Genomic DNA, 26,522 nt, shown 5'->3' on the forward strand with positions numbered 1-26,522 from the left:
AACGCCCGATCTTACGAACGCCCGCAGTTTCACATCAGTTTTGCCCTCGAATTTTTTTCCTCTCTTTTTGTCTTCTCTCTTAGCGAAGTAGCTGCTGGCTGTTACCGTTGCGGCTGCACGCCGCACCTATTGAATTATGAGGTATGCGTCGATACCGGGATAAACTTTACCACGTACGTCACACGATACTGTGGAGTGAAAATGTTTTTTGTCGTTTGTTTTGTTTTTTTTTTTTTTTTTTTTTTTTCATCGGTTACTTTTTACTTTTTGAACTGAATTTATCCACGAGATTGTTGTTTATGGTATACACTACTGTAAATTTTTGCTTATCGCCACACCTTCGCCTTATAAACCAGGTTTCCTTCTTGGGTAACCAACGGGACACACGCGATCTGTGTATTTTATGTGCTTACAGTTTTTAATGTTTTAAAAATATTTTGCACGTCCCCGAGGGGATCATTGGGGTGGGGTGGTGCGGGGGATTTGAAATACAATTAAAGGAATAATTTGGTACTTGGCTCGTCACTTCTTTTGGAAAATAAATTCAACGACGGGGTGGGGAGAGGGGGGGGGGGAAGTAAGAGGGAGGGTGCGAGTCAGCGAGGTTCGTCAGGACCCGCAGCAGGACTGCGGCGGCGGCGGCGGCGGCGAAGAGACGCACGCGGTTGAAAAACTTTTTGGGCCGCGATCATTTGGGAGTCTAATTTATCGAGCGGGTAAATTAAAACGAATGCATGCCTCATGCTCCACCGAAAAGCTGAGGGTCGTCCGACGAAGGAGAGAGACTTCGAGGCTAAGAGGAAGGAAGAGACGACGCTCCGCAGAGAAAGAGAGAGCGCACGGGAGACCCTCTCCGGAGGGCTTGTAAAGAGAGTGGAAAAAGAGTGAGAGGGCCTGTGATTAGGGAGGAATGTTGATTAGATCCATCAGCTGGACGGGAACGAGCGGTCCCCGACCCTCGCCGCTCGCTCTCCGCTGTAACCAGCCCGGCAGCCTCTCCGAAAACCCTTCGAAGGTTCTTTCGAACGCCGTTCCAAATATTCTGGTCAAAGACTCACGCGGCGGCGGCGGCGGCGGCGGCGGCTGCGGCATGGCGTGACGGTAGTCGAGAATCCGGAAAAGTCCATTTCGATAGCCCGAATCCGCCGATTGCCACGCTCAAGATCACGAGTCACGAGTCACGACTCGCCACGTATATATATGTATATGGAGACCTATGGAGCGCGGGTTTAATACCCCCTCACTGTTTACCTTAAACCCGAATCATTACCTATGCGTAATTACGAGAAAATTACGGATTAATGGTGATTGGAAATGTTCGATCCGACGATTAGACACCGGTAATAAATTTCACTCGAAGACGCGCCGCCGTTCGACGCGGTGCGCATCGATGATTTTATTTAGTCCGAGCGAAGCTCTATTCTCTCTTGCACACGTTCCGTACGTGTATATGTATATGTAACGACCCGAATCAAGAGTCGTGAAAAACGGAAAGAGGAGAAGAAATAGAAGCAGAAGAAAAAAAATAAAGAAAGAAAATAATACTCGGAGATCGGATTTATTAGCTAGAAAAGATTGATGAGCGTTCGTTCCGATTCGCCGATGCCGGGGGCGGGGGGTTCGGGGCCGTTGAGACGCGGATCCCGCCTTACAGGATATTATAGTTTTGTTAGCGGTCGTCGTCTACTTCTGAAAAATCGCGAAGGACGTTGTAGGCGATATTCTCGGAGGATGACGTCACGTCCTTTTTCCCCGTGCAGCTCACAAGAGTCATTGTTCACGCGTGGCTTGAACTGGTTTGTTGTTTCGAGTGCGTGAGTCCCGAACCCCGGGTGGACTCGATTTCCTGAATTATCGGACAAAGCGAGTGGCGGATGGAAGCGGAAAAAAAAAGATACGTGTGGAGAAAGAATTCGTGTGCGTGTAAGACGAGAGTCCGTGGTGGTGGTGGTGGTGGTGGTGGTGGTGGAGAGAAGAGGTAAATTACAGCCAGATAACTCTCCTTCTCTGAAACAGACGCGATACTAATCTCTCGGTTGTAGCGCGAGACTTTTAAATAAAGGAGACGGGGTAACGAAAAAAGAAGAACGAGAGTACGGAGAGCGAAATAGAATGTGGAAGGGAAAGAAATTCAAAAACAAAAAAAAAAAAAAAAACAGACGCAGACGAGAAAACGACAGTTTTCTCGTACCCCGCGTACACCTCTATCGGTTCGTTACTTCGTACAAGTAACTGTAAATCCATTGTTTAATTCTGGGTCTCGGTATCCAGCGGCGAAGGAGACCCACCGCCACCACGATGATTCCTATATATTCCCAGCCCTTAAGTCCCCCCCCCCTCGAGCACCCGCAGCGCCCCGAATTTCATTGGCGTAGAAATTTTATTTCCATTGTTATTTACACTCGTTTTAACGTCTCCTCCAGAAGTTATAAACGACGAGGAATAAATAATATCACAAAATGTGTCGGGGTGAATTTTTTTTCTCAAAGTATTTTTTATCGCTCATCAAATACGCTCGAGTTGGACAGAAGTTGAGACGAATGAAAGAAAAAAAAACAAAAAAAAAAAAAAACAAAGGGGGAATAAAAAGCCGAAGATACACCAGAAGAAGATGAAATGAAAAAGATAAATAAAAAAAGAGTGAAGGAGAAAAAGAAAAAGGAACAAGGAGATGCTCTAAACTCGTAAAGTTAGCGCGTCTTTCGTCTAATTGAGAGACAACTCGCGTCTCTCGCAAGCTGAGACGTTGAGAGGAAGGATAGAGAGGCGTCGTTATTGGTTGAACCAGCTTCGCCGCGAGGTCAGGGTGGCCCGTCAAGGGATCGGTTCGAAAGGGCGCCCATGGACGGTGGAGCAACGGCAGCAGAAGCAGCAGCAGCAGCAGCAGCAGCGGTATAGTAGCCATCGTAAAAGCAGCAAGCAACACCCGTGCTACAAATCTGACTCTGGTTTTATTGACAAACAAAATCCTAGAGGATTCCATATTTCTGGTGGTTACCGAACGGGACGAGGGAGGGAAGAGGGGAAGAGGGGGTAGGGGGTAGGGGGTACGGGGGTACGGGGGTGGGGACTGCGCTACAGACTCGATCGTAAATTTGTTCCCCCTTTATACGGCCGCATAAATTCCTTTTGTGGAATGGGTCAGGTGCTCGTGTCCGCGGACCTCGTTAGGGGCTGCAGCCAGTCTACGGCGCGTCGTTCAACCCTTGGCTTATACGACAGGGCCCCGTCCCGCGCGGGGATATTATGCGTTCGAGCGTTCGTTCGCAACGTGAGATGGAAAATGAGATTTCCTTCCGACGGTATGGGGAGGAGAGAGGAGCCCGCGCCACGTCGAAAGTGGTACGGGTAAGATGAAAAAAGAACGAAGGATACGAAATAAGGCATATTACCGCGAAGGCCTTCGACTCCGCGATGGGACAGCGAGGACCGCGGTGGAACGACGGAGCGAACGACCGCCACCCATCGCGATGTCTGTGAGCCTGTGAGGCCGTCGCGACTAGCGCGGAGCCATTTTCCTCTACGCTGCGATACGTAGCCGCACCACCGGCACTTGGTCCTTGTTCCCGTCCTCATCCTCGTCCTTGATGGGAGGGAAACGTATTGCGCTGGAAACGTGAGCGCGATAGAGAAGTGTCGGGTGTCGGGTTTGTCGGTCGTTGTCGAGTGCGCTGACATAACAGAAAGATAATCCGTTGACTGGAGGCAATGCCGCAATAAATCGTAATTTATGATCCCTTCGCCTTCTCGGGCTGCCGTTGCCGCCGTTGCTGCCGCTGCCGCGGTATCGCTCCGCGTATAACAGAGGGAACCTCGTTTCAGTTTTAAAAAGGCGTCAGTTTCACTTTCGCAGCTTAATTTCGTCTGGCACTGGATTTGGCGGGGGCGGCGCAGCGCGGCTCGTTTCTCATTATTTCAGCGTTCGAATCATCAAAGAATTCCTCCGGTTTCCCTCTCGGGACCCTCGGGAGCCCCCGTTCCCCCCCCCCCCCCCCCCCCCCGTTCTCTCCTTTCGATCCAGATATAGCGCGATTCCAGACACGCTTACAATGTTGTTAGTCGTTTCTATAATCTCGACACTTCTCACCCGTGATCGTTCGTTTGCCGCTATATAACGCGTTATATCCAATAAATTAATTGCGGAGTGAAAGATTTACGTATCTCAGCTGTAAAACCAGTCCCAGGATACACACCTACCTCGCGCGCTCGCGAGCTCGCGCGCGCGCGCGCGTTCCACCGTCACAAATAACTAATGCTAGCCGCTAATTATGTAATTATATACCATTAAAACCCACCACCAATTAATCCGTGTACACAGACGATATACAAGTTATAGAATTTATTCGGTGAAAAAGTAATTTCGGTGACGCCGATATACCCCGCCGTTCCCTTTCCACCCCCTTCCGAAGTTTTCTGCTCACATGTTAATATGTATTATACGTGTAAATATTATAAGTAGCAATTCCCTTCGCACACTTACGCACGCACACGCGTCTACCCCGCGATTAATTTATTACTCTTATATGTGACGTCTCGCGTGTGCCACCGGAAGTACCGGGTAGCGAATGAGTCCCTCGTTGCCCATCACTTCTACGTAATAAACCGTAAGGGTATTTCAGTCGATGCGTGGACGCGCGTGTTCGTGCGTGTGTGTGTGTATGCGCGCTGCGTGTGCTGCGTGATTTTTGTCCGTGTGGCTAAAATGGCGAATAATCGTAACGAAGAATCGGCGATCGCCGATCGTTGTCCGACGCAATCACGTATTCCGAGTGTTCGCGGGGGCCCGCGTTGGTAATTGATCGAGCCTATTTGAGGCTAACTAGTTTCGATTGAAGGCAGGCGGCGCACAGCTATAGCTACTATAACAGACGCTACCGAACTTCTCCCTACGGTGGCAAGAGAAAGAAAGAAGGAAGGTAAATTAAATAAATAAGTAAAATAAAATACACGGAGCGTATGAATGAAGTGTAATTGCCCGAACGCCATATTCTACAAAAGCGACACGTTCCTCCTACAAATTTAATCATAATCCCCTCCCGTACAATATACGTCAAAACCTATTACACCTCAATATATTATTTATTCAAAAGTTGTAGCTGATAATGGCCCTGTGTTCGTGTACGTATACCTCAGTGTGAGTTTCGAACGCCTTTTCGCCTCGTTTGATCGTAGGCGTTTGATTTCTTCTTATTTTTTTTTTTTTTTTCTTTCTCTTCTCTTTTCTCTCGGAGGAAGTTCGCGTTGATTCCGAGGTGGCGAGTGTGCGACTACCACCCCGTCGTTTCACACTTTGCCCTCATTCTTCTTCTTTTTTTTTTTTACCTCGGTGTTGTTTTTTCTCTAAATGTACGCTGTCAATTTGACAGAGCGAGAAGAGAGAGAGAGAGAGGGAGAGAGAGCTTCGCGCTCCCGACATGGCTCGACATTGCTTTAACGGTTTATCATTGCATCGACACAAGTCACGTATATGGACCCCACCACTTAAAAAACGACGGGCTAACGTTTAGTAGGAAGTGACGTCACGTCACATCGCCACCGGAGAAAAAGAAAGAGAGAGAAAAAAAAACTAGAGAGAGGATAGAATATAGTCTGCCTCATGTTATGATGGAGGTGGTGGTGGTGGTGGTGGTTGACGGTCGTCTCGAAACACCAAAGGGCGTGTGTACGTACGTACGTATGGTAATGTAGTGCGTATTATACACGGACGAGGCTCCGGATCAAGGCTTCCAACTCACTCGACCGAAAATACTCGAGCAATTACCGAAATACGTGACAAGACGCGTACGTCGTCGTCCGTCGTCCGTCGTCGTGGTGTGTCTCTCTGCGGAGCGAAACGCAATTCTCTCTCTTGCTCCGTTTCTCTATATATATATATATATATATATATATATTTCAACACACGTGATAAAATCACGCAGTTGATTCTCTACACCCACGCGAGGAGTCTCTCTTACCTTACCCTCGGTACTTACGGACGTGCACGTACGTAGTGTATATTTAATAATACAAATATAAGTACACGTGTCCTCTCTCTCCGTGCGTGAAGTTTATGGAAAAATCTCTAAACCCCAACAAAGTTTTAGATTCGCGATCGAAAATCTGAAATCTGATTAGAGAAAAAAAAAAAAAAAAAAAAAAAACAATGGAGATTTAACGGGGATCCGGAAAAACGGGGGTGATTGAAAAATATTCATCGAACGAGGAGAGAGATTTGAGAAAATTTTATTTAATCACGTAGAACGTAGTTGGTATACTATAACACGCGTTGTCCGCAGCTAAGGTCAACGTAATGTTATTCGTACCTAAACACAAACGATCGCTTACGCGACGCTGCGCGAAGGTTGGGTGATGTTTCCAGTTGTTTGTGAGTGGGAAGTGAGGCGACGGTCGATGCATTATTTATGTATTTCTCACTTACTTTGGATAGACACTGCTATCCGTAGATTCTTGTAACGCCACGTTCGCTAATAGTCCCCCTCGTATCGCGGGATCCCCCAATAAATTTGAGACAAAATAAATTTACAAACGTTGATTTTCGATTCATATATCGAGACGAGTCTGCGGTAGACGGGGATACATTTTCCTCTCTTCTTCTGTTTTTTTTTTCATCGAACGTCGAGCGTGAAAAAATTTAAGAATTTTATCATCAACCAGCGCGTACGTTGGATGATATAATTTTTTACATCGTACACGCCGTACACGAAAGCCAGGAGAATCGAAGAGAGAGGCGAGTGTGTACGGTACGCATATGGAGGTGATCGTGAACACGACACCTCTGACAGCCGCGTGACAGTTGATGTCACTCGTTTTTTTGTTCAAAATTTCTTCTCTCTCCGGGCACAAATATATATAACACGATACTTGTTTTTTTTTTTGTCAATTTCGTTGTTTGGGCGGTGATCCGCTGTGAAATTTTATCTCGTTCTCATCATCCCCTACTCGCGTGATTTCGGCGTTTTTTAGTTAATTACAGCTGTAATGTACACAGAACGGTGTCGCGGTTGCATCGCGTCCGACGTAGCTGCGTACGCGCGTTATCGTTGGATTCATCCGTCGTGTTTTTTTTAGCTTGTAATATTTTAATGTACGTTGATATCGGTATAAGCGGGTGGGTAGGTAGGTAGGCAGGCAGCCTCGTGTATGGTTCGTCATCGATCGGCGTCCCGTGCAATTGTGGAGGTTGTTACTAATCGTTCTGTTTTTCCTCCCTTTATTGCAGAGGCCACCCTCCTCGTCGCTATCGTATCCAGGACCTGGTGGAAATGACGACGCACGCAGCCCCGGAAGCGGCGGTACTCCCGGACCCCTCAGCCAACAGGCGCCCACAAGCCTGGATTCCTCTGACCCCGGTAAGTCGACAAATTTCAAAATATACGTTTCAATACCGACGTTAGCGTTTGCTAGTGGTGTAAAATTTATTCGTCTTCGGGCGAAACCGAAGAGAAAAAAAGAAGATCGGAGGAAATCGGATTCCATTGGATTCGCCCGATCGCAACGAACGTACGCGACGACAGTTGCGTGTTCCATCAGTTGAGTATTCGGTGAATGTAATCTGAGCAACGATCGTTCGCGAGATGATATTTTTTCTTCTCTCCTTCTCGTTCGACTCTTCGGGGAAACTTCTTTCCGCATTTGTATGCGCGGCGAGTCCGTCTGAAATTTCATTCGGACATTCCCCGTCTCGTTGGAATCGTGCTCGTTTTGAATCGGGGTGAAAATTCACGTGTTCCGTGTAGTTTGTAAATCGCCGACATTCAATCCTCGCCGATTGTTCGAAATTGATAAAAACAAAGGAAACGAAAGTAGGAGGAGGAGGAGGAAAAATTTAATAATTTAACGAACCGTTGGTAGAGGAGCGAAGTGAAAATGTATACGTAATGAAAAATGAAAAAAACGATTCGCGGCGCGGAAGTCTCGAAGGAACGGGCGGCTCCGCTAATGATAATATCAAGCAATCAAACTAGTTGATGACAATCAGTCCCGGGCCAAGACCCCGCGAGCCTTCGTTCACCCCTCAAACATTTTCAAACACGGACCACGGACAATCACCTCCTAACCGATCCCTGGTCACTTATATACATATATACACGTTCTCGAGCTAACGAGCCGTCCTCGCAATGGCGTAGGCTTTGTTGTGAAAACGGGGAGAAACAAAAAAATAAATGGGAACGAACAATTCCTCCCGCAGGAGTCGCGGGACTCCGAAATAAAAATACCACTCGTTTGTCCGCGGGACGTTGAATCGTATTCCTCCATTTATTCAAAGTGCGTAGGATAGAGATATGAGGAATCGCGTCGATCGAATCGCGGTCTTTTTTTTTCCGATCCCGATTCTCAGGTGAATTTACACCGTGGACACGAATTTACGAAGGACTCGGACGCGACAGCTGCTGCTGCTGCTGCTGCTGCTGCTGTTCGCTTCGGTCGTGTCGTACCTACCGGTACACTATGTAACCGCAGGAAGTGCGACTACCCACGTTACGTCGTTAAACTAATTTCGCATTAAAGTGCGCGGTAATTAAGCTTTGACGATCCATTGTGATTATGAATCGTATAACACGAATCAGAGTGAAAGTAATTGCGCGTATACGAAGGTAACTCGCTGCACACTCTATCGCGTTGTATCTTTACCTATACGAACCGCGACGATGCAACGGGAACGGGAACATATAAACATCATCCAACATCACCGAATGTAGATTACACACTCGCGCGCGTATACATACACACACATATATATACAAGAGCATGGGGGATCACTCAGTCATTCCGAAGAACGCAAGTTCACGACACCGTGTCATAAAGATTCATTAAACCTTTTCCCGCACGCCCATGTAGAGCCTAAATTTCTTTTTCTTCTTCCTTTTTCTTTTTCATTTCTTTCGCATCATTTTCTTTCTCTCCTTTGTTTTTTTTTTTCTTTCTTTCCTTTTCTCCTGAATATTTCGCGCGCACACGAGTCTATATATATATATATATCTGTATATATATACATTTTACAATAAAACGTATTCGAGACTCCTCCTCTCCTCGCTCTCCCGTACACACGAGCGATATCAAACGCGACTACTATGCGCTGATCAATGGCAATCGCGGTGGCGTCGATTACATCACGAAAATAAATAGCTTTGAGATACGAGCCGCGCTCGCGCGCGCGTTCGCTGCGATGTATATGTAAAAAATAACGCGAACGAAAACCGCCAAGTTTAATATTCGCAATATCCGCGGACAATTAATTCTCGCGAGGTGTGAAAAGGGGCCGGGGGGGAAGGGCGGCTCGCGGGGCAAACAGAGGGAAACGATGGATTAAAATAAACGTGTCTTGATTAACGTTATTTTCGCGCCGTTTTCCTCCTATCCGAACTGCAGCCGTGTTGCCCGACGTTGCCCGATGTCTCTTGAGCAACGTATATTTCTTTTTATTAGTTTCCTTTTTTTTTTCCTTCGATCCAACAGCACGCGCCCGGTCACCCCGATTTTCGGTGTACGGATGACCTCGATACGATCGTTCCGTTGGGTGAATTTTTTTTTTCTTTTTTTTTCTTTCATTCCATTTTTTCTCTCGAATTTACACGCGTAGCCTGTTACGGGGCGATTGCGTCTATGATACGCAAGAGATGAAACGAGAATTCGGGTTATAAAAATTTTCTCGTCACATAAACAACGGACTATGGCTACTTTTATTATTTCGAATCATCCGAAGAGCGGAGCGAATTGACAAACGTTTATTACCTCACTCATTGACGTGTCAATGTTTGGACCTCATTCCGTACATTATCGCACATATTGTAATGTCGGCGGGGAGTATTTTAGCATATCGCTAGATGCCGTACGAGAATCATTATTGTTAACGCCGTTATTGCGGTTGTTAATATTACGTAACGATTTTTTGTAAAACAAAGCGTACACGATTGTTCGTGTCGAAGGAGAAAAAAAGATGAAAAAAGATTAAAAAAAAAAATGAAATAAAATAATGTATAATACGTGTATCATTTATTGATAATTGAGAATCATAACACCGTGGCGTATAAAACAGAAATCGATCAATTTATATATACGAAACATGAAAAAGTGGTGTACGGATGGTAACGCGATTATCGGTTTGTATCGAGGGAAAGAGCGAAGATAAAGTAAAAGAAGAAGCAACGGGAAGAAAGAAAATACAAATTGGACTTCGTGCCAAGAATATAATAATATGTAGGTATCGTCATTTGAGAACCTCTGTATCAAGCTTTATAAGCTAACATCAATTGATGATTTGTGCGCGTTTACACGAGACGACGGGTGTCGCCGCGGCGGCGTATATATATATATAATACGTACATCGCACACACGTACGCACACGTATCGTAACGCGAACGTAACTTAGCACATGCTATTCTCTCGTTAATTTTAAATTAAATTAAATTATTATTTGTTTCGTAAGTTTCCTCTTTATTTCGTCTAATATATTCTTTTAAACGGGGTATACACCCAAAGTAATGGGCACCGGCGTTCGCCGTTATAAATAAGAAAAAAAGCGAACGAAATAAAATAAGATAAAATAAAAAATAAAATTGGACGAAATAAAAAGCGAAAACGTAGGATAGCTTATGGTGTGTAATTTTATTTAGGTGTAGCGGCGGGGCGCACGCGAGTCGAGGGGAACACCTTGGGGTTATTATTTAGTTACCTAATGCGCAAGGTACGATCGTATCTCGGGACTTTGGCTGTCACTGCCCAACCAGCCATTTGCCAGTCATTTCATTAGGAGCTCGTTTTTATTTTCCATTAATAGAACACCCCTGACTCTACGCCACACGTACGGACGCAGCGGAGCTCGGTTCGGCTCGTTTCCCGCACCCCTGCAACCGTGCGGGGCCCATTTCGATTCCTCGAACCCCGCGGTCGAGTTCTGCAACATTTTCTGGCCAGCTTACGTACGTAGCTAGCGCTGAATAGTACGCCGCGACTGTTTACGTTCAGATAATATCTACGCTCGTTTACCGGTTAACTTCGTCCCCCCTGCACGCGGTTAGCAGCTTACACCGAAAAGCTCGTGTGAAATTATTATTCGTCCGTCGCGAAATCGAGCGGACGTGGTCTTCGTTCCCCCGATTGTAACGAAATTTCAATCGGATCGTAACCGATCGCGAAAAAAATCGGCGAAAGATCGTCGGAATTATTTTCACAAAAAAAAAAAAAATACCGACAATCATTCGATTTCTCCACTCTCTCGGCGATCGTTGTGGTCATTCCGCCCTCGCCTCCCCCGGTATCCCGTTACTCGGGGTGGGGAGGGGGTGGGGAAGGGGAGCGGGAGCAAAGATCACGAACATTCCTGGAACCCGGGGGAGAACGAAGATAGAAGTAATGAGGCTGACTCTTGTGTTTTCTGTGTTCCTCGATGCAGCGAGCAGACGTTTTCATCCGACCAAGGCTAGCCGACTATGTGCCCGGCACCTTATCTCGCGGTATACTTTTTTTTTCTCCTTCCTTCTCCTTTTTTTTTCAAGTTTCTCTTCTCGCCTCCGTACAACGCATAATGAGGGATTCATGCGTCTAGCACTTTTTCTTCGTCCTCCTTAAATCTCCAGATTCTTCCAGCCCGGAGAATCCATGGACGATACTCTTTTAATTTTACCGATGACGGAACATGGGGGGGGGGGGGGGGGGGGGGGGGGGGGGGGGGGTGGGGTGTTTCAACGATCGGAGATACGATTTCTATTGGCGGTCGAGCGAAAGGGTGATGATAAAAATTCTCCGTTTCAAGAATACCGCGGGCAAAAGGAATAATTGTTGAATAAAACGGTGTGCGTATATATTGTATAATACAGCAGTTGCAGATGCAAAAAAAGAATGAACAAAGTTTGATTGTAAAACTGCAAGGAAATTCCGATATCGATTCTCACTGTTATTATATTATTAATGTTATCATTATTACATATATATATATATATATATATATATAAGTTACCGGTAATTAAAATTAATATTTATCGACGCGATCGAATTGACGTTTATCACGCGATCAATCCACCGTATATTAATATGTTAATTATATAACCGAGTAATAAAATCTAACGCTTATATCTTCAAATTATTATAATTAAAACGTAACTGAGTAGCCGGATATTTTCTCAGAATTTTATACACGCTCGTTCATCTTCATCATCATCATCGTCCCACGGTAGTCAAAAAAAAAAAAAAAAAAAAAAAAAAAACAAGAAAAGAAAAAAAGGGAAAGAAACTAATCATTTCATCTCTATATCCTTCTTATTCCAGAGATTTAAAAAAAAAAAAACGAAGAAAAATTCTTTCTCCTTCAATTTTCATCTCCGCAATCTCGCCGAGATCGTGACGACCGACTACCGATGATCATGACGATGCTGCGGTGTGTAGATTAAAATCATGGCGAATCGGTTACGCACGAATTAGGTTGCCCCTATAGGCAATAAAAAGTACACACCTATATCGTACAACGAACTTGTGGTGTTACGTGCGCATTACGGGTGGTCAGAGTGTACGGAGGATTTTCCTATATTCCGCTTTTAAAACCAGGCACCCATCAATATCGCTTGCCGCGTTGGAAAAATCAATTAAGCCGCTTACATGAAATATGTTAGCAATTACGGGCGATCGCCAAATCTAGTTGTTATATCGATGGGCATATTAGCGGCAATCTACGCCCGCCGTTTCGCGTTATATTCTCTCTCTCTCTCTCTCTCTCTCCTATACGTATACGATCCCATTTCGGGCCTCCGGACTTCTCCCTCTGCTAGCCCTGAAACCATCGATTCCACGTGCTTTGCACATCTACCGCTACGGTTGAAAAAATAAAAAAAAAAAGACATCATTCGTTCACCTGATTTTTTTCCATTCACAACATATATATTCGAAACGCAACATTTTTCTCCGCATAACTTGGACGTCTGAATGTGTCGAGTAAGCGGACACGCGATACACACGAGAGAATTATCGAGAAATTGAATTTTAATAGGGACCAATAAAAAGATAAGGAACGACAGATGTGACGAGACTCGAGGAGAACTTGAGGCGCTTGAAAATATTTGGATTAAAGAACGTATCGGAGTGACGTGTGTGCGCCGTGAAATATGTCGTACTTATATGTACATAATATAATACGTGTTGTATACATATATTTAACACGCTGTACTTGGTTTACGATATTATACGAGGGGGAGGAAAAGGCGAGGGGGAGGGGGGGGGGGGGGGGGGGTGATACGGACGGGGGAAAAGAAGAGTGAACGACGAGTCGAGGGTATCCGAATGACCAGGGCGACAGTTGTATCAGTCACATTAACTAGTGACCCGCGGCCACTTGTCAATCCAAGTAATAACAAACGGACAGTTAACTCAAAGAGTCGCTGCTTCCATACGTGACGTATATTACAACAAAATGACTAATGAGCAACGACGATGATAGTTATGAATATAATGTAAACGAGCACGCACTCCTTAACGTGTTATTAACTACCACGCCACTTATTAGTACACAGTTTTAACCCACACACGCACACACGCGCACACGCGCGCGTATATACAACGGTGCGGAAGAAACACCCCCTTCGAATAAAAATCCTTTACACATGTGTAAGCGTCGCTGCTCAGAAACGGATGAAGAAAAGCAATATTAATAACGATAACGATAATCCGTAATTAATTTATTACGACCGAGGACGAAGTGGTGGGGCTCGAAAACGTCGGTTGAGTGCCACTGTTGGACAGCTGTTTCGAGCCCATCCGATAACCTAAACTTGACTCGGCTTCACCCTGGTCGGTGTGGGTTGGTTCGCCTATGTACGTACGTGCATACCCGTACCACACGTCGAAAAGAGAGAGAAATTGTATCGAGAATGTTTGTGATTTTTGTACCGTCGCGTCGCGATGCGTAAATACGCGTACGTACGGACGCGGTGCATCCTCTTTGATTATCTTCTTGGAAACGGTAGAGAGATCAGCGAGAAAGCTGAACTACACCGCAGTCGCGGAGAAAAGTTCGAACTTTTCAAGATACGTGAAACCGTTTTTTTTTTTTTTTTTTTTTTCTCTTTTTCTTTTTTTTTTTTTTTGCTTTCATATCGAACCAACGGAGATAAACTATTTGCGTAGCGTACACATGATATAATAGAATTATTTATACATAAAATTTTCAAAGTACGTTGATCTTGGAATTGCGCCGCGCGAAGTGGTGGTTGAATTTTATCTGTCAACGGTTAGAGAGAAAAAAAATCACTCGTTGAATAGTGTTAATAATTTACCAGAGTTGATCAGCGATAATCGAAGAGCGACCGACACTTGCTCGAGATAAATCTTCGCTACGGTTTCCAATGTGTGTATATCCAGACCGAATCACTCGAATATCGACGCTCCGCTGTAACTATACCTGCGGTCGTTTAATTCTGATTCTAATATCAGATTCCGATCGCGAATTCATCCATCATTAAGTTCGTTAATTAATTTATCGTCTACATTAATCGTTCTCCCGGTAATATAACCGCGATTCTTTATTATATTACATACGACCGGTATGTATTCGCATTCCTAAATTTTATCGGGAGAATTTACTAACGAGCGGTCATACTTTCCCACCTAACGAACCATGTTTTTCCATTATTTTATCTGTTATTTATGATTTATTCATATTGGGCTAAAGAGAAAAAAAAAAAAACAGAAACAAAACCGAAAATCAAACGAAATATCCGCGGCGAAACCTCATGACTTCGGACTCGCATAGGCCGTTGTTTTGCTCGGAGGAGCAACGTACAACGAAGACACGTTGCGGATACGTAAGAAAATATTTTTTGCTCATTGACCAGGCCATCTGTCGACTGAGGTAGTTGTCCAGGTAATTACCACCGCCTGTATTCCATATATAAATATTCAGAAATTTTCTTAAGATTTCTTTAACCACCTCGTTACCTCGCGGTGCGGGATATTACGTACGGTGAATTAAAAATCGAAAAGAAATCTCTCGAGTTTAATACAACCGGACTATTTAAATTCGATTTCTTATTGGGGGGGAAAGGGGTGGTGGTGGTGGTTAAATTTACTCCGAAGACGGTTTGGTTCATGTTTTCCGTTGTACCGGTACGTATTCGACTCGCCTCATCGATCGTCGAGGTATAACCGATAAAATTTTTCATCCATCTCGAGTGCATGTAGAAACTTCGAGTTATGCTGGAATTTTAAGATTCTTTTTATCGTAAATGACGCTTACGTTTTTACGATTTGTTTTGTCTGGGACGGTGAAAGTTCGGAGCTTTCGACGCCGTAGCTACTTTGTAACGGTGGGGCAGGTCAGCTATCGCTCACGGAATAAAAGAAAAAGAAAATAAATAAAATAAAAATGTCCAAGTAACTATGAGCATATTAAACGTTATGGCTCGTGGTTTCCGGTATTTCAGTTTTTAATGGCAGAAGACGAGATGGTTAACAATGAGACACAGTTTCTTAAATAGTATCCGGGTTTACGGAGAGAGAGTGAGAGAAAGAGAGGAAAATTCAGGGGGCGAAAGGGCGAGCAGTATTCTCGAAAGAACTCCGGGGCGAGGGGGGGAGGGGGTGGAATTAGCTAATGGCGCGCGATGAATCCGTAATGGGTTTGCGCTGTTCACGGGCCGCGTTGGGATTTCAACGAGTGAGTCCGGAGAAGGAAGAAGAAGCGGGAGTCGGTCCGCACCGACTGGAGCACTACTCGTTTCCCCGCTTTCCTTCTCTCCCGTCCGTACGCAGACCCCCGTACCCTCGAGAAGCCTGGAGAAAAGAGGACGCGGTAAGACGGGACGAATTTTAGGGCGCCCCGGCGGTGTGTGTAATACCCAAAGGAATGCGCGGAGATGGGAGGATAGATAAACCGAGGGGTAGAAATACGTGGGTACCTATCCGCTCCGGCCGCGAGAAAAGGGGTGCCGGTTCGACGGCGGTGTACCGAGAATACGTATAAGGGCGGCGAGAGGGCCCCCCCCCGCCCTTCGAAAAATTCGGTGATGAAAGCTGCGGAGACGGTGCAGAAGTCGTCTTCTCTTGGGGGGGGTCGCGGTACGGACGAATTCCGAACGGTGAATCGGTGCGGAAAAGCTAAAAGACTTAAACTTTGTTTCTCTACTCGTGTACCCGTGGGCTCGCCGTTGTTCCGGTCGCGAGTTAATGGAAACTTAATCTCAAGATTAGCGCAGCGCACGTGTACGTTTGACTCGGTTCTCGCCGTACGTGTTGAAAAAGTCGCCTCGTACGAGTTGGGTTTTTTTTTTTTTTTTTTTTATTCGGCGCGTTTCACTTCCGCGCTTTATTTCCCTCGTAAAAAACGTTCGTCCGTTCGTTCGTCATTATAAATTGACAAATAGCGAATTTTTGCTTCCCTCGTACGTCAGATTTTCCGTTTCTTTTTCCGTTGCTCTTATACACACCCTATGCGGGGACCGCACCGCACCGCGACCTACCCACCCCCCCGTCAAGGCTTAAACTTTGGGAATAAAATTGAGCGAAACGACGCCGATGGTAAAAGATGGAGAACGTAGTCTGCAGCGCAGGGGTCGTCTGGTGGCACAGTTTGGCGTCGGCTGTGCCGCGACGGAGGGAAAGAAGGAAGGAAACTCAGTCGTCCGGAATAAACGAGGAGTCCTGAAACTTGTCGGTCGAAGTTCACCTTCGGGGCACTTGGAACGAGTTTGAGTCGCGCGGTGTTGATGAAACTTTCCCGCGACGAGAGACCTCCCCATATTTTCCCTTCTTTTTTCCGTCCCGCTCTCTCTCTCCCCTCCGTTTTCATCCCTCTTTTTTTCATCGTCACGTCGTCGGACCGGAGTCAGGCGGAGCGCGCTCGATCCGAAATCATTGAAAAAAGGGGAAAAATAAAATCGAGAAAAGAAAAGGATAAATAAAATAACAAACTCGACTCTCGGCGAGACGTAAACTTGCCCCTTGCAGCATGCGAGAACCTTGTATAATATGACAACGGGACAGGAATGAATATTTTTGCATCCTCGGGCCGGTCTAAATATAGATTATGACTCAGCAGCACCTATACGGCATGGGAAGAGTAAGAGCTGCGGGAACAGAAAAATACGACTGACCTAAGTAGCTTACTTAAGTCTTGCGCGCCTTATCGTCGGAACAGAGAACGCGACGTCGGATGATTTCCGACGTCCATTTCGCGCCGATATCTCGAAGGACGCTGTAAGGATTACCGACGACCGCGGGGCCTTTCTTCACCGGTGGGTTAAGACCCCGCGATTCGGGAAACCTTTTTTCGGTCGCCAGAAAAATCACAAGTCCTCACGGACGAGGGTCGGCGACTTTGAAATACTCGCGAATCGCGCGGGTCACTGAGTTTTATTTCAATCGTTGATCGGAAAATATTTTCGTACACCTTCTCCATTTTTATTTGTTTTTTTTTTTTTTTTGTTTTTCAACATCCAAGCCTGAAATATTGAAGCGAAGATGAAAAGGGAGTCAGAGTCGGTTCTAGTTTACGCAGGGTTTCGGAATAAGAGCTGCGGGAAGAGCGGGAGGATATGTTTTTCCATCTTTTAATGTTCCACTACTTTTTTTTTCTCTCTCTCTCACTCGTTTTCCTCTCTCTCTCTCTCTCTCTCTCTCTTGACTTTTTTCGTTTCTTGGTTCGTTTCGCTTCTGAGCAGACTTCATTCTTGGTTTACAAGCATGTGGTCTACAAAGAGGTTACCACGTTGTTAAAATAACCGCAGCTAAACTCACGCGTGCACGTGTACATCGGTCCTCCCACGCGCACAGACAAAACACCAAACGACTGCGGAGGGACTCTGAAAACCGGCATTGCTAACCTCGACTCTGAGGCGTCCTGCATCTTTATACTTTGTGGCAATACCCGGGGAGCGGTGGTCAACCCGAAACTTATCGCCGTAATAAAATTTATTTTCGTTTTAAAAATTCCGGCTTTTTTCGTCTACCGGGGATAAAAAAAAAAAATGAAGGAGATGAACTTCTTTCCGCTATTTCATTCGGAGGAGGAGAAAAAAGATGAAAATTAAACTTTGACTTTTCTCGGATAGAACGGAGTTACTCGTGAAAGATTCTTGGGTTGAGCGCTTCTTTTTCATGCAAAAGAGGGGATTTTCGGAAAACCGCCAAGTGCACCGTAAAACGCCGGTTGACTTGCTTCCCCCTATTTGACAGCCAACTGAACTCGGGTCTCCGTTGTAAGTTGACGTTTACTTTCGTCTTTGCCGAAGAGAAATTTGAACCGGAGAAAAAAATTTCTTCAAATTTCAGGCGCCGCGTTATCGACGAGGCTTACGTCACTCGATGCCTTCGTGTAAAAATTCTTACAACCGGTCGACTGCAATTACAAATTATGCACGCATGTTTTTATTGCCGCTATACGATCAGAGCTACCGCGCGCGACACGCAACACTCGGCAGAATCGATCGATCGACAAATACCGCGATTCAAAATCTGAGATTTTTCAACCATAAAATTTCATCATTTCTAATTTCGTTTTCCGGTCAATCGTTCAACTTGTTCGGGGCGAATTTTGCAAATATTTTTCTTCCTTTTGAGAAATCATATGAGCCTGCTTTTTTTTTTTTTTTTTTTTTAACGCAAGTGCGTTTTTGTGAGACAAGAAAACCCGCTTGACCCTTTCGTTCTGGCAACGTATCGCCTTCATTACGCTTCATTCAGTCCTCGGGTCATCCTTGAGACGGTCCTTCTTTTGTCCACGTCTTTCGAGCCGTAGCGCAGCTGCTGGCTCTCCGGATCCGAAGCGTTGGTGTTGTAGCTACAGTCTCACCTAGAGCCACAATACTCATAATTCAATGAGAGTAAGTTTAAGTCTAACAAATGTGACTCGCTCGGGATTTTGTACCGTAAGGGATTCTTTCTTTTTTCGTTTTTCATCCGACCGGTAGAGCGGCTGACCGAGAAAAGGGATTTAGATTACGTGGTATATGTGTATACCCACAGCGCTACGGTGCAGGGAGAGACGGTCCCGGGTTGAATTCAGTTAATTTATTTTCAAACGCCGAAAGTCGCAGTCGATATCGAGAGCGTGGCGTAGCGTAGCGTCGCGTCGGCCTATCGATTACGAAAAACTTATTACCGGGGAAGTTGGTTATACGATGGGTTTTCGGGTGGCTCGGCACCAGTTTCTCGTGACTCGGAGGACTGTGACTGACTTTGCAAGGGAAAGGAGAACACGAAATCGAGGGAGATGAGGAGACGAAACGGCTCTAAATTCGGTAATAATGAAACCCAGCGATGTGTATGATTGAAAACGTGGGGACGACGCCGAATAGCTAAACGCAGACCAGGGGACGCCCGTCGCCTCGACGCTCGAAGAATACCGTCGCACGCACCGTTATACATTACATACACATTGCCAAATCTTCCTTCATCTCAGTTCATTTATACATATGTATACGTATTCTTTTTTTCTTGGTTTCACGTCGTTCGTCGCTTTTGCAATAATTTTTGTCCGCTGAACTTTCCCTCTTTTTTCCTGTTGCGACCATGTTTTTGTTGATTTTCGTGTTGTTGTAAAGTTTGTATTATCCAGTACAGACGGTATAGACCCGGTGGGACAATGATAGATCATTCTTGTGACGTCCGATGCGCAATGCGTCGTGTCTATAGCCCTCTCTAGCTGCTAACCAACGACTGAGCAATATATTTATTTATACGTAGATTATCGGTAATCCGTTCATCGATCAAAATATACCGATCCATTACGACAATGATGGGCACTCGTGTCTCGTCGGTACGAGGACTCGCGACTGGTTGAAAATTATTTTTCATTAATTTGTGCGTTTTTTTTTTTTTTTTTTCTTGTTCCTATTTTTTTCGGGGACTACCAGATGTCCAGATAAAGTATATATATTTGTCCTACTTACCTCGCACTTGTAGCTTTCCCATTCAACTACAATCGGCGATATTGAACGCGAGATTATTCCAATTGAGATGTAATCGTTTTGAAAAACAAAAAAATAAACGTATTCTAATCGTTTCTACGATCGTTACAGATACGTTGCTTCATGTATATGTATACGTTATTGCGAATCGAAGTAACCGACTTTTTTTGAGTTCTCTTCGAATTCATTCGAACGAAAAGAATAACATTTTTCTCGTCGTTCGCCAGCGTCGTTCTTACCCTCCCGATGACTTTTGACACGCGCTGTACCAATCCGTCACACGCGCGTCATCCCTCTTCAATTCATGCGTCCCGTAGTACCTACATCGTAGTTCCCCGCCCCGCATAGTTTAGGAAAATCTGCAATACAATCGAAACGAAAGGAGAACGGGAGGGATAGGTATATTTTTTTTTTCTTTCACCGTTTTGTTTTTTTTTCTTTTTCTTTTTGCTCTCTAACTTTTTACCCCGATGTTGCCGACGTTTCATTCGTTGCACGCATCAGCGCGCTCTTTAAAACGACCTGTCATTTTTTTTTTTTTCTTTCTTTCTTTCTTTTTCGTTCGGTATTTCAGTTTCGGTTTTATTTTATTTTTTATTTTCGCGTTTTCTTTTTTGATTTCTCCTTTCTTCTTCCCTTTTTTTTTTTTTTTTCTTTTTTTTATATCGTCGATGAATGGATGAATGGATGGGGGTTGAAGAGAGAGACAAGGAAGAGGGGACGCAACTGCATCGGAGTACCGTTGCTCTCGCATTGTGTCATTTTTGCATTCATCCCTGATTTTGTGGTCGGCTTGCGTAGCAAATATACAAAACGCGTCCCTCCGGCCTAGGCCGCCGTTCCCGCTCTCGCTGCCTGTCTGCCTGCCCGGCCTGCAGCGGCGTCAACAACAGGGCCGAAACGATTCCATTTCTCTCGCTCCCGTAGCGAGGGGTTGAAAAAGGAGAGGCCAGGGAAGGGAAGAGAGCAGAAAAAAAAAAAAAAAACGAAAAAATATATACGTATAAATATATATATGCACATACGTATATACCCGTTGAAAACTATACGAACTGTGGCGACGGAGTTTTCAACCCTCCGTAGCAGCTACGGAACACCAAGCTTATATCCATTGTGTCGGAATATCTGTTGCTTCGGTAATATCGCGTTGGCTTTACGGCGACAACGATTTCCCGCTCTACAAAATCGCCACTTAAACGTCGTCTCTTTTACCACCGAGTCGCACAACAGTTTCAATAAACCGTTTTTACTATCTCTTCCCACAATACCGTAAATCATCGAATGTACTGTATCCACTCGCGTATACGTATTTCTAACCGTGTGTTCTTTCGATTTTTCTTTGTTTTAGGTGAGTTTCGACGGTATATTTTTCGAACACTGTTTCGACCCCTCGTTACACGACGGAAGATCGAATCGTGAGTAGAGTTGGTTGGAGATTAACGTTTGATTTTTTTCATTCGAAAAAGTTTGAAATCCGCTTCCTTTCTTTATTTTTTCTTTTTTTTTCCCCCCACGAGGGGTACCCAGACATGCCTTCTCGCTGTCTAAATGACAAGATCGTTGACAATGTCCTCTCGACATCTTGCCCTGTTTGCATTATAAACCTCACAATTGACACGAAGTCTTGTTTATTTAGTCGCAAATAATGCAATCAGATTTCCCCGACCCACCCCACGAGTACGGTCCGTTGAGAGTATCCCCGTACGCGGGATAAGGTATTATGACCATTGTTTGTTGTTGCGTCATTTGAAGCGTCGTTCGAGTGGATTTTTGTCAGTGGTAATTTTTTTTTTTTCACTCTCTTTCTTTCTGATTCCGACCGGTTAACCATCTCTGAACGTGAGAGAAAACAAACGGGGGGGAAAAAGCGTGCAACCGTAGGCCGTGTGGTCGGAGACGATTCTCGTGTCGGTAATATCGAGAGTACCGGGCCCGAGCTTTTATTGGGGGGGGGGGAGGGGGGGTAGAGGAAAATATGTGGGGATCACAAAACTACCAAACTACACGTGATAATAACCGTAGGGTATTCGGGGGTAGAGAGAATCTCGTTCGATCGATCAGGGGCTGAGGACACGCCAGATCAGTGGGCCTGATTGGGACCATTGAACCGGTCGAGGGCCCCGGATGGAAGGAAAAAAAGTAGAGAGACAGATAGCTCGGAATTCGTATTCTCGCTTTTCGATCCCGATGATTCTATTCTCTCTTTCCATTTTTCGAATTCTTTTTTTTTTTTTTTTTTTCATCCAACCCTCCGGTGTACCTACCTACTTTTACACGTTCGATGGAAAAGTGTATGTACACTTTCTCACGGGTAGATAGAGATACACAAGCTTTGAAAAATCCTTTCGCCGATTTCCGACGAGCGTACAGTATCAACTTCAACGACACGTGCATTCCCTACCCTACGTGATCCTTCGGTTTATACTTTGGAGTACCTTACTTTGAAACCGCGTGCTTCGAAAGCCATGCGTAGCGAAACGTGTAACTATCCACGCGGTAATTTGTACACGCGTATCGCACGTCTCTTCGTAGTGCAAAACGTGCACGGTACGGTCTCGGAATACGACCGTATCGGAGAGTCGTGCGTCTGAGACGACGTTGTTGTTGTTGTTGTTTTTTTTTGTTGAATTTTTCTCTCAATTTCAACCTGTACGCTGGCTTTAGCGACGGGGTTTTGTTTGAAACGAAGGAGAAGGGGGTCTCTGTGATCTTTCTCTCTTCTCTCCTCGAAAGGGGGAAGGCAAGTGAACTGTTGGCGATAAGAATGAAATACCCTAGCGGGGCACAATGAAGGTGTCGTTGCAGGAAATTATACAGCAGTTAGAAGAGCCTTCTCACTCTGAGCAATTGTCTCTTAGCTTCGGCATTGTCTTATTCCAGTTTCCTCCCTCGCCACGAGGCCTAGGGAAAACGCTTGTCTGACACGGTCTCGCACAATGAGAGATCTAATCGTGGGTGAAGTACTTAATATCTTAAGATTGCGACGGTGGTTCAGGTCGCACTTGTACGTACTTCGCTCTTGGGTAGTACTTACTACCTACGGGTATTTCAGACCGAAGTAAGATTCCTCGAACCACCGCGTTGCCACCGCGTTCTCCCGTCTCATTTTCGAAAATGCGAACTCGCTTGATCCTCCCGATTCTCTCTCTCTCTCTCCCTCTCTCTCTCTTGTTTGGATCGCGTTGTCAGCGACGCCGTTCCCTTCATCTGATAAAGAGGTGGCTCCTACTTCTCCGACAGACGCGAGACTGGCGCAGATACCGAAATACGTCAAAATATTAGTCAACCTCGGGCGCGCATTATTCGCTCGACTCAATTTGCCCTGGTTGAAATTTATTAGTTAGCCAGGCAGTTACCGAGTGGAAATCGTTTCAGTTTCGCGTAAAATTTCTATCGCGTCGATTATATTCACGGTTGATTTTTTTTCTTCCGGCATTTGTTTATACAATAAAGGGGGGGGGGGGGGGGGGGAGGGTTCGGATAAGGCGGTTAACCGTGCGTATGATCTGAGGAGTAATAATAAAAAAACGTTGGAAATCATAAAAGTTGAACAAATTGTATCCCGGACGAGAGTGACGACGGTTATACGTACAGCAGCAGCTATACTCCTCGACTGGAATCTCCTCTCCGTCGTCGTGGGTATAAAAGAGAGGGAGAAAGTGACTCTCGAGAGTAACGTTTTTCGTATAACCTGAAGAGAAAGAGAGAGAAAGAAAGAAAGCGAGAGAGAGAGAGAGAATAAAAGTTAAGATTCGTGAAAGGGTCGCGTGTGGTATATATACACCGCGGAGCGGTGAGCGTAGTCTATCTCGAGACGGTATCGTCGGAGGGTGTGTAGAAGGGAAAAAAGGTGGGGAGGTTTCCAAATGGAAGGGCTGTTTCGGGAGCATAACTATTTGTACCGCAGTATCATAATCGTAACGTCAAGACCGTGGAGAAAGAGAAGAGAGGAATAGAACTACTTTTGCCGGTTGCTGCTGCTCCGGCGGCCGCCCGCCCCAATATATATGTAAAGAAGAGTCGAGTATGAAAATGGTTTTTGGCGCGGGGTTCGAGAACGGAAGGGGTTTTCTGTATGGATGGAAAAAAAAAAAAAAAATAGGGTGCCGGGTAAACCCTCGCCTCCTCTTTCTGCCGCATTTTCGTTCGTTCGTTCGTCCGTTCGTTTCCCCGCGTGTGTTTATGCAAAGTTCACTTGGCTTCTCTTCTCTCCGTATCCTTTTGAACGAACGCGACGAAAACGACGAGAGATCGCGGTACGCGAACGCGAGCACGCGAGCGTACGATATTTGCAATTCAACTCGTATCTTCTCGCGGAGGAGAAGACGGAAAAAACGAGAAAAAAAAAAAAAAAAAACATAGAAAATATATATCCTCATGCCGCGAAACGCGAGGTGTGCGCGAGCCCCGCGTACGAGCGTGGTATGGAATTTTGGGAGAGGAAAAAAAAAAATGGGGAAAGGGGAGAGGGAATATAATGAATAATAATCACGCGTAATGTGGCCCCCGTATAGCCGAAGGCTCCGCACCCCTCGCGATGCCTCGAAAAGCCCGTTCTATTACGTGTCAAATATCAGGGCAGGGCCACTTTATAATTTCGTCCCTTCCTTTTCTATTTTCTTCGTCGTTTTTTTTTTCTTCCCTTTCGGTTTCATCTTTTTTTTTTCTATATTCTCTACTCTTCGCAGCCTCCCTCCGTTCTTTTTTAGTTTTTTAATATCCGCGTGGAGTGAAACGGGTATATGGGAATCGCGGGAGGGGGGCAAGACACCCGCGAAGAGATATGAAATTGAAGCTTAAATATTGTATGGAGTGGCTGGATCAGGAAAAGCTCGTTACGGGCACCTCGGAAAACTGCTGGGGAAAATGGGGGTGCATCTGAAATATAAAGCATCGTTATACGTTGGAAAACTTGCCATATTGCCATCTCGCGAGATCATTCTCTCTTACAATGCAATTTTAACTTTATTAACGTCCTCGCGTGAGGGATGCCCCGCGACATCCCGAAAGGGGAGAGGAGAAACCTCCTTTCATTTTTACGAACCTCCTTCTGTACATACATTCTCACAATTTCGCAGGCATCATTTTATTATTTTCTGACATCGTTCGATTTCATTCGTCGCTTGAATCGTTACATTTCACACGCATCTTGAGAATTCTCTCTTAACAATCTACATTATTGTTATTGCAATTTGAATTTTATGTTCGATGTACGGTATCTCTTAACTTGAGAAACATTTTTCTCTTCCAAAGTTAGTTGGAAATAAATCCCAGCGAGATATCCTCGATTTTTCACTTTTTTCGATCGATAAATTGGCGATGACCAGATCAATTTTAAAGACAGACCAATCTGGCCTTTAGATTCGGATTCCTGAGATCAAAATACGTACGAATACCATGGAAACCCTGAAAAAAAAAAGATGTCGATAACTTTTTCGAACAGGATTACACTGAAATTTTTTCACTTCGGTCAATGAGCTTATCGTATTATCACATTGCACTCTCGCGTTACTTCGGATATATATAAGCTCATAAATGTATGTAGAAAACACTCAGGTGAGACGACGAAAGAGCCTCGGCGGTGGCGCGGTTCTCCGTGGAGGTAAAAATACGTCGTGAAAGTTATCTTTTATTTCTCATTTCTTTCTTTTCACTCGGTCTCCTCCGTACAGCTTCCGTCTCTTCTTCTTTCTTACGCTCCTCAGCTCTCTTTAGGAATTCATTGGGTTTGTTTACACAGATGCCACGAAGTAATTTCTTTATTTTCCTCTCGTGGGAGAGTAGCGCAAGGGGATGGGGTGGGGGATGGGGATGGGGGTGGTGGCGGTGGGTTAGGTTGTGCGCCGTCCTTATTCCTCGCCCTATTCGCGCCATCCCCTATCGCCACGGCCCGCTTTCTATCCTTCGGCATTTCTCGCACTGCCATTTGTTTTTATCAGCAACTCCCCCCGGGGTTTGGGGGTGCCGCCGTTGCTGTCGCATCCTGCCTTTTTCGCAAGCCTTCCATCCGATCCTTGGGGATCCCCGCCGCGCTATACCGTTACACTACTTCGAGATCGCTGGGGAAGACGTCGCGACGGTACGCCGGGAAAAACCATAGCTTTTATATCCTCGGAGAGAAGAGGAAGAAAATTCGCGCACCCACCTGCAAAGGGAAGGGCGGGTGGGGAGGGAGGTACCCGCGGCGCATAACCCGGCAAAGTCAAACCGCGCGTTCCTCCAGACTACTTTTCCATCTATTATTTACCCAATCTTCTTACACTTTTATCTCCGCGCACGGAGCAAAGAGTTTTCTCCGTATACTTTTTGCTCGTATTTTTCAACCCCGTCGAGATGGGTGGTATGTGTAGGCGTTGCGAGTCGGATAACTTGGAATTCCTGCGACACGAGGTCCTCGGTCCTCGGTCCCTCGCATCCCTTCCCTTCCATATTACTTACTTTAACAACGAGGTTTCCTTATGGCGTATTATCTCCAGACGAAGGGGCGGCATGCGTTCTATACACAAGGTAGTGTAAAATCGTGTTTAAACTAAGGCTGTAAGAAAACCTTGGGCTCACGAAGGGTTCGCGGTAATATACGTAACCTTGTTTTCTTCAACTTGTTACCCGCGTAATATCTTACTCGGTAGAGAC

The 26,522-nt window shown here is 45.3% G+C and overlaps 1 protein-coding gene across 6 annotated transcripts in view; it reads left to right on the forward strand.

Moving 5' to 3' along the window:
- LOC105687648 (homeobox protein homothorax) overlaps positions 1–26,522 on the forward strand; it is a 303,587-nt gene that overhangs the window by 89,721 nt on the left and 187,344 nt on the right. For all 6 annotated transcript variants that reach the window (XR_007278162.1, XR_007278161.1, XM_048654505.1 and 3 more), the window contains exon 7: positions 7,220–7,349. Coding sequence is in view for 4 of the 6 variants with exons in the window: in XM_048654505.1 (XP_048510462.1) it covers positions 7,220–7,349 (130 nt within the window). In the remaining 2 variants the exon portion in view is untranslated. The remainder of the gene's footprint in view (positions 1–7,219; positions 7,350–26,522) is intronic.

This window comes from Athalia rosae, chromosome 4 (genome assembly GCF_917208135.1).
Source record: "Athalia rosae chromosome 4, iyAthRosa1.1, whole genome shotgun sequence".
Lineage (NCBI taxonomy): Eukaryota > Metazoa > Arthropoda > Insecta > Hymenoptera > Athaliidae > Athalia > Athalia rosae.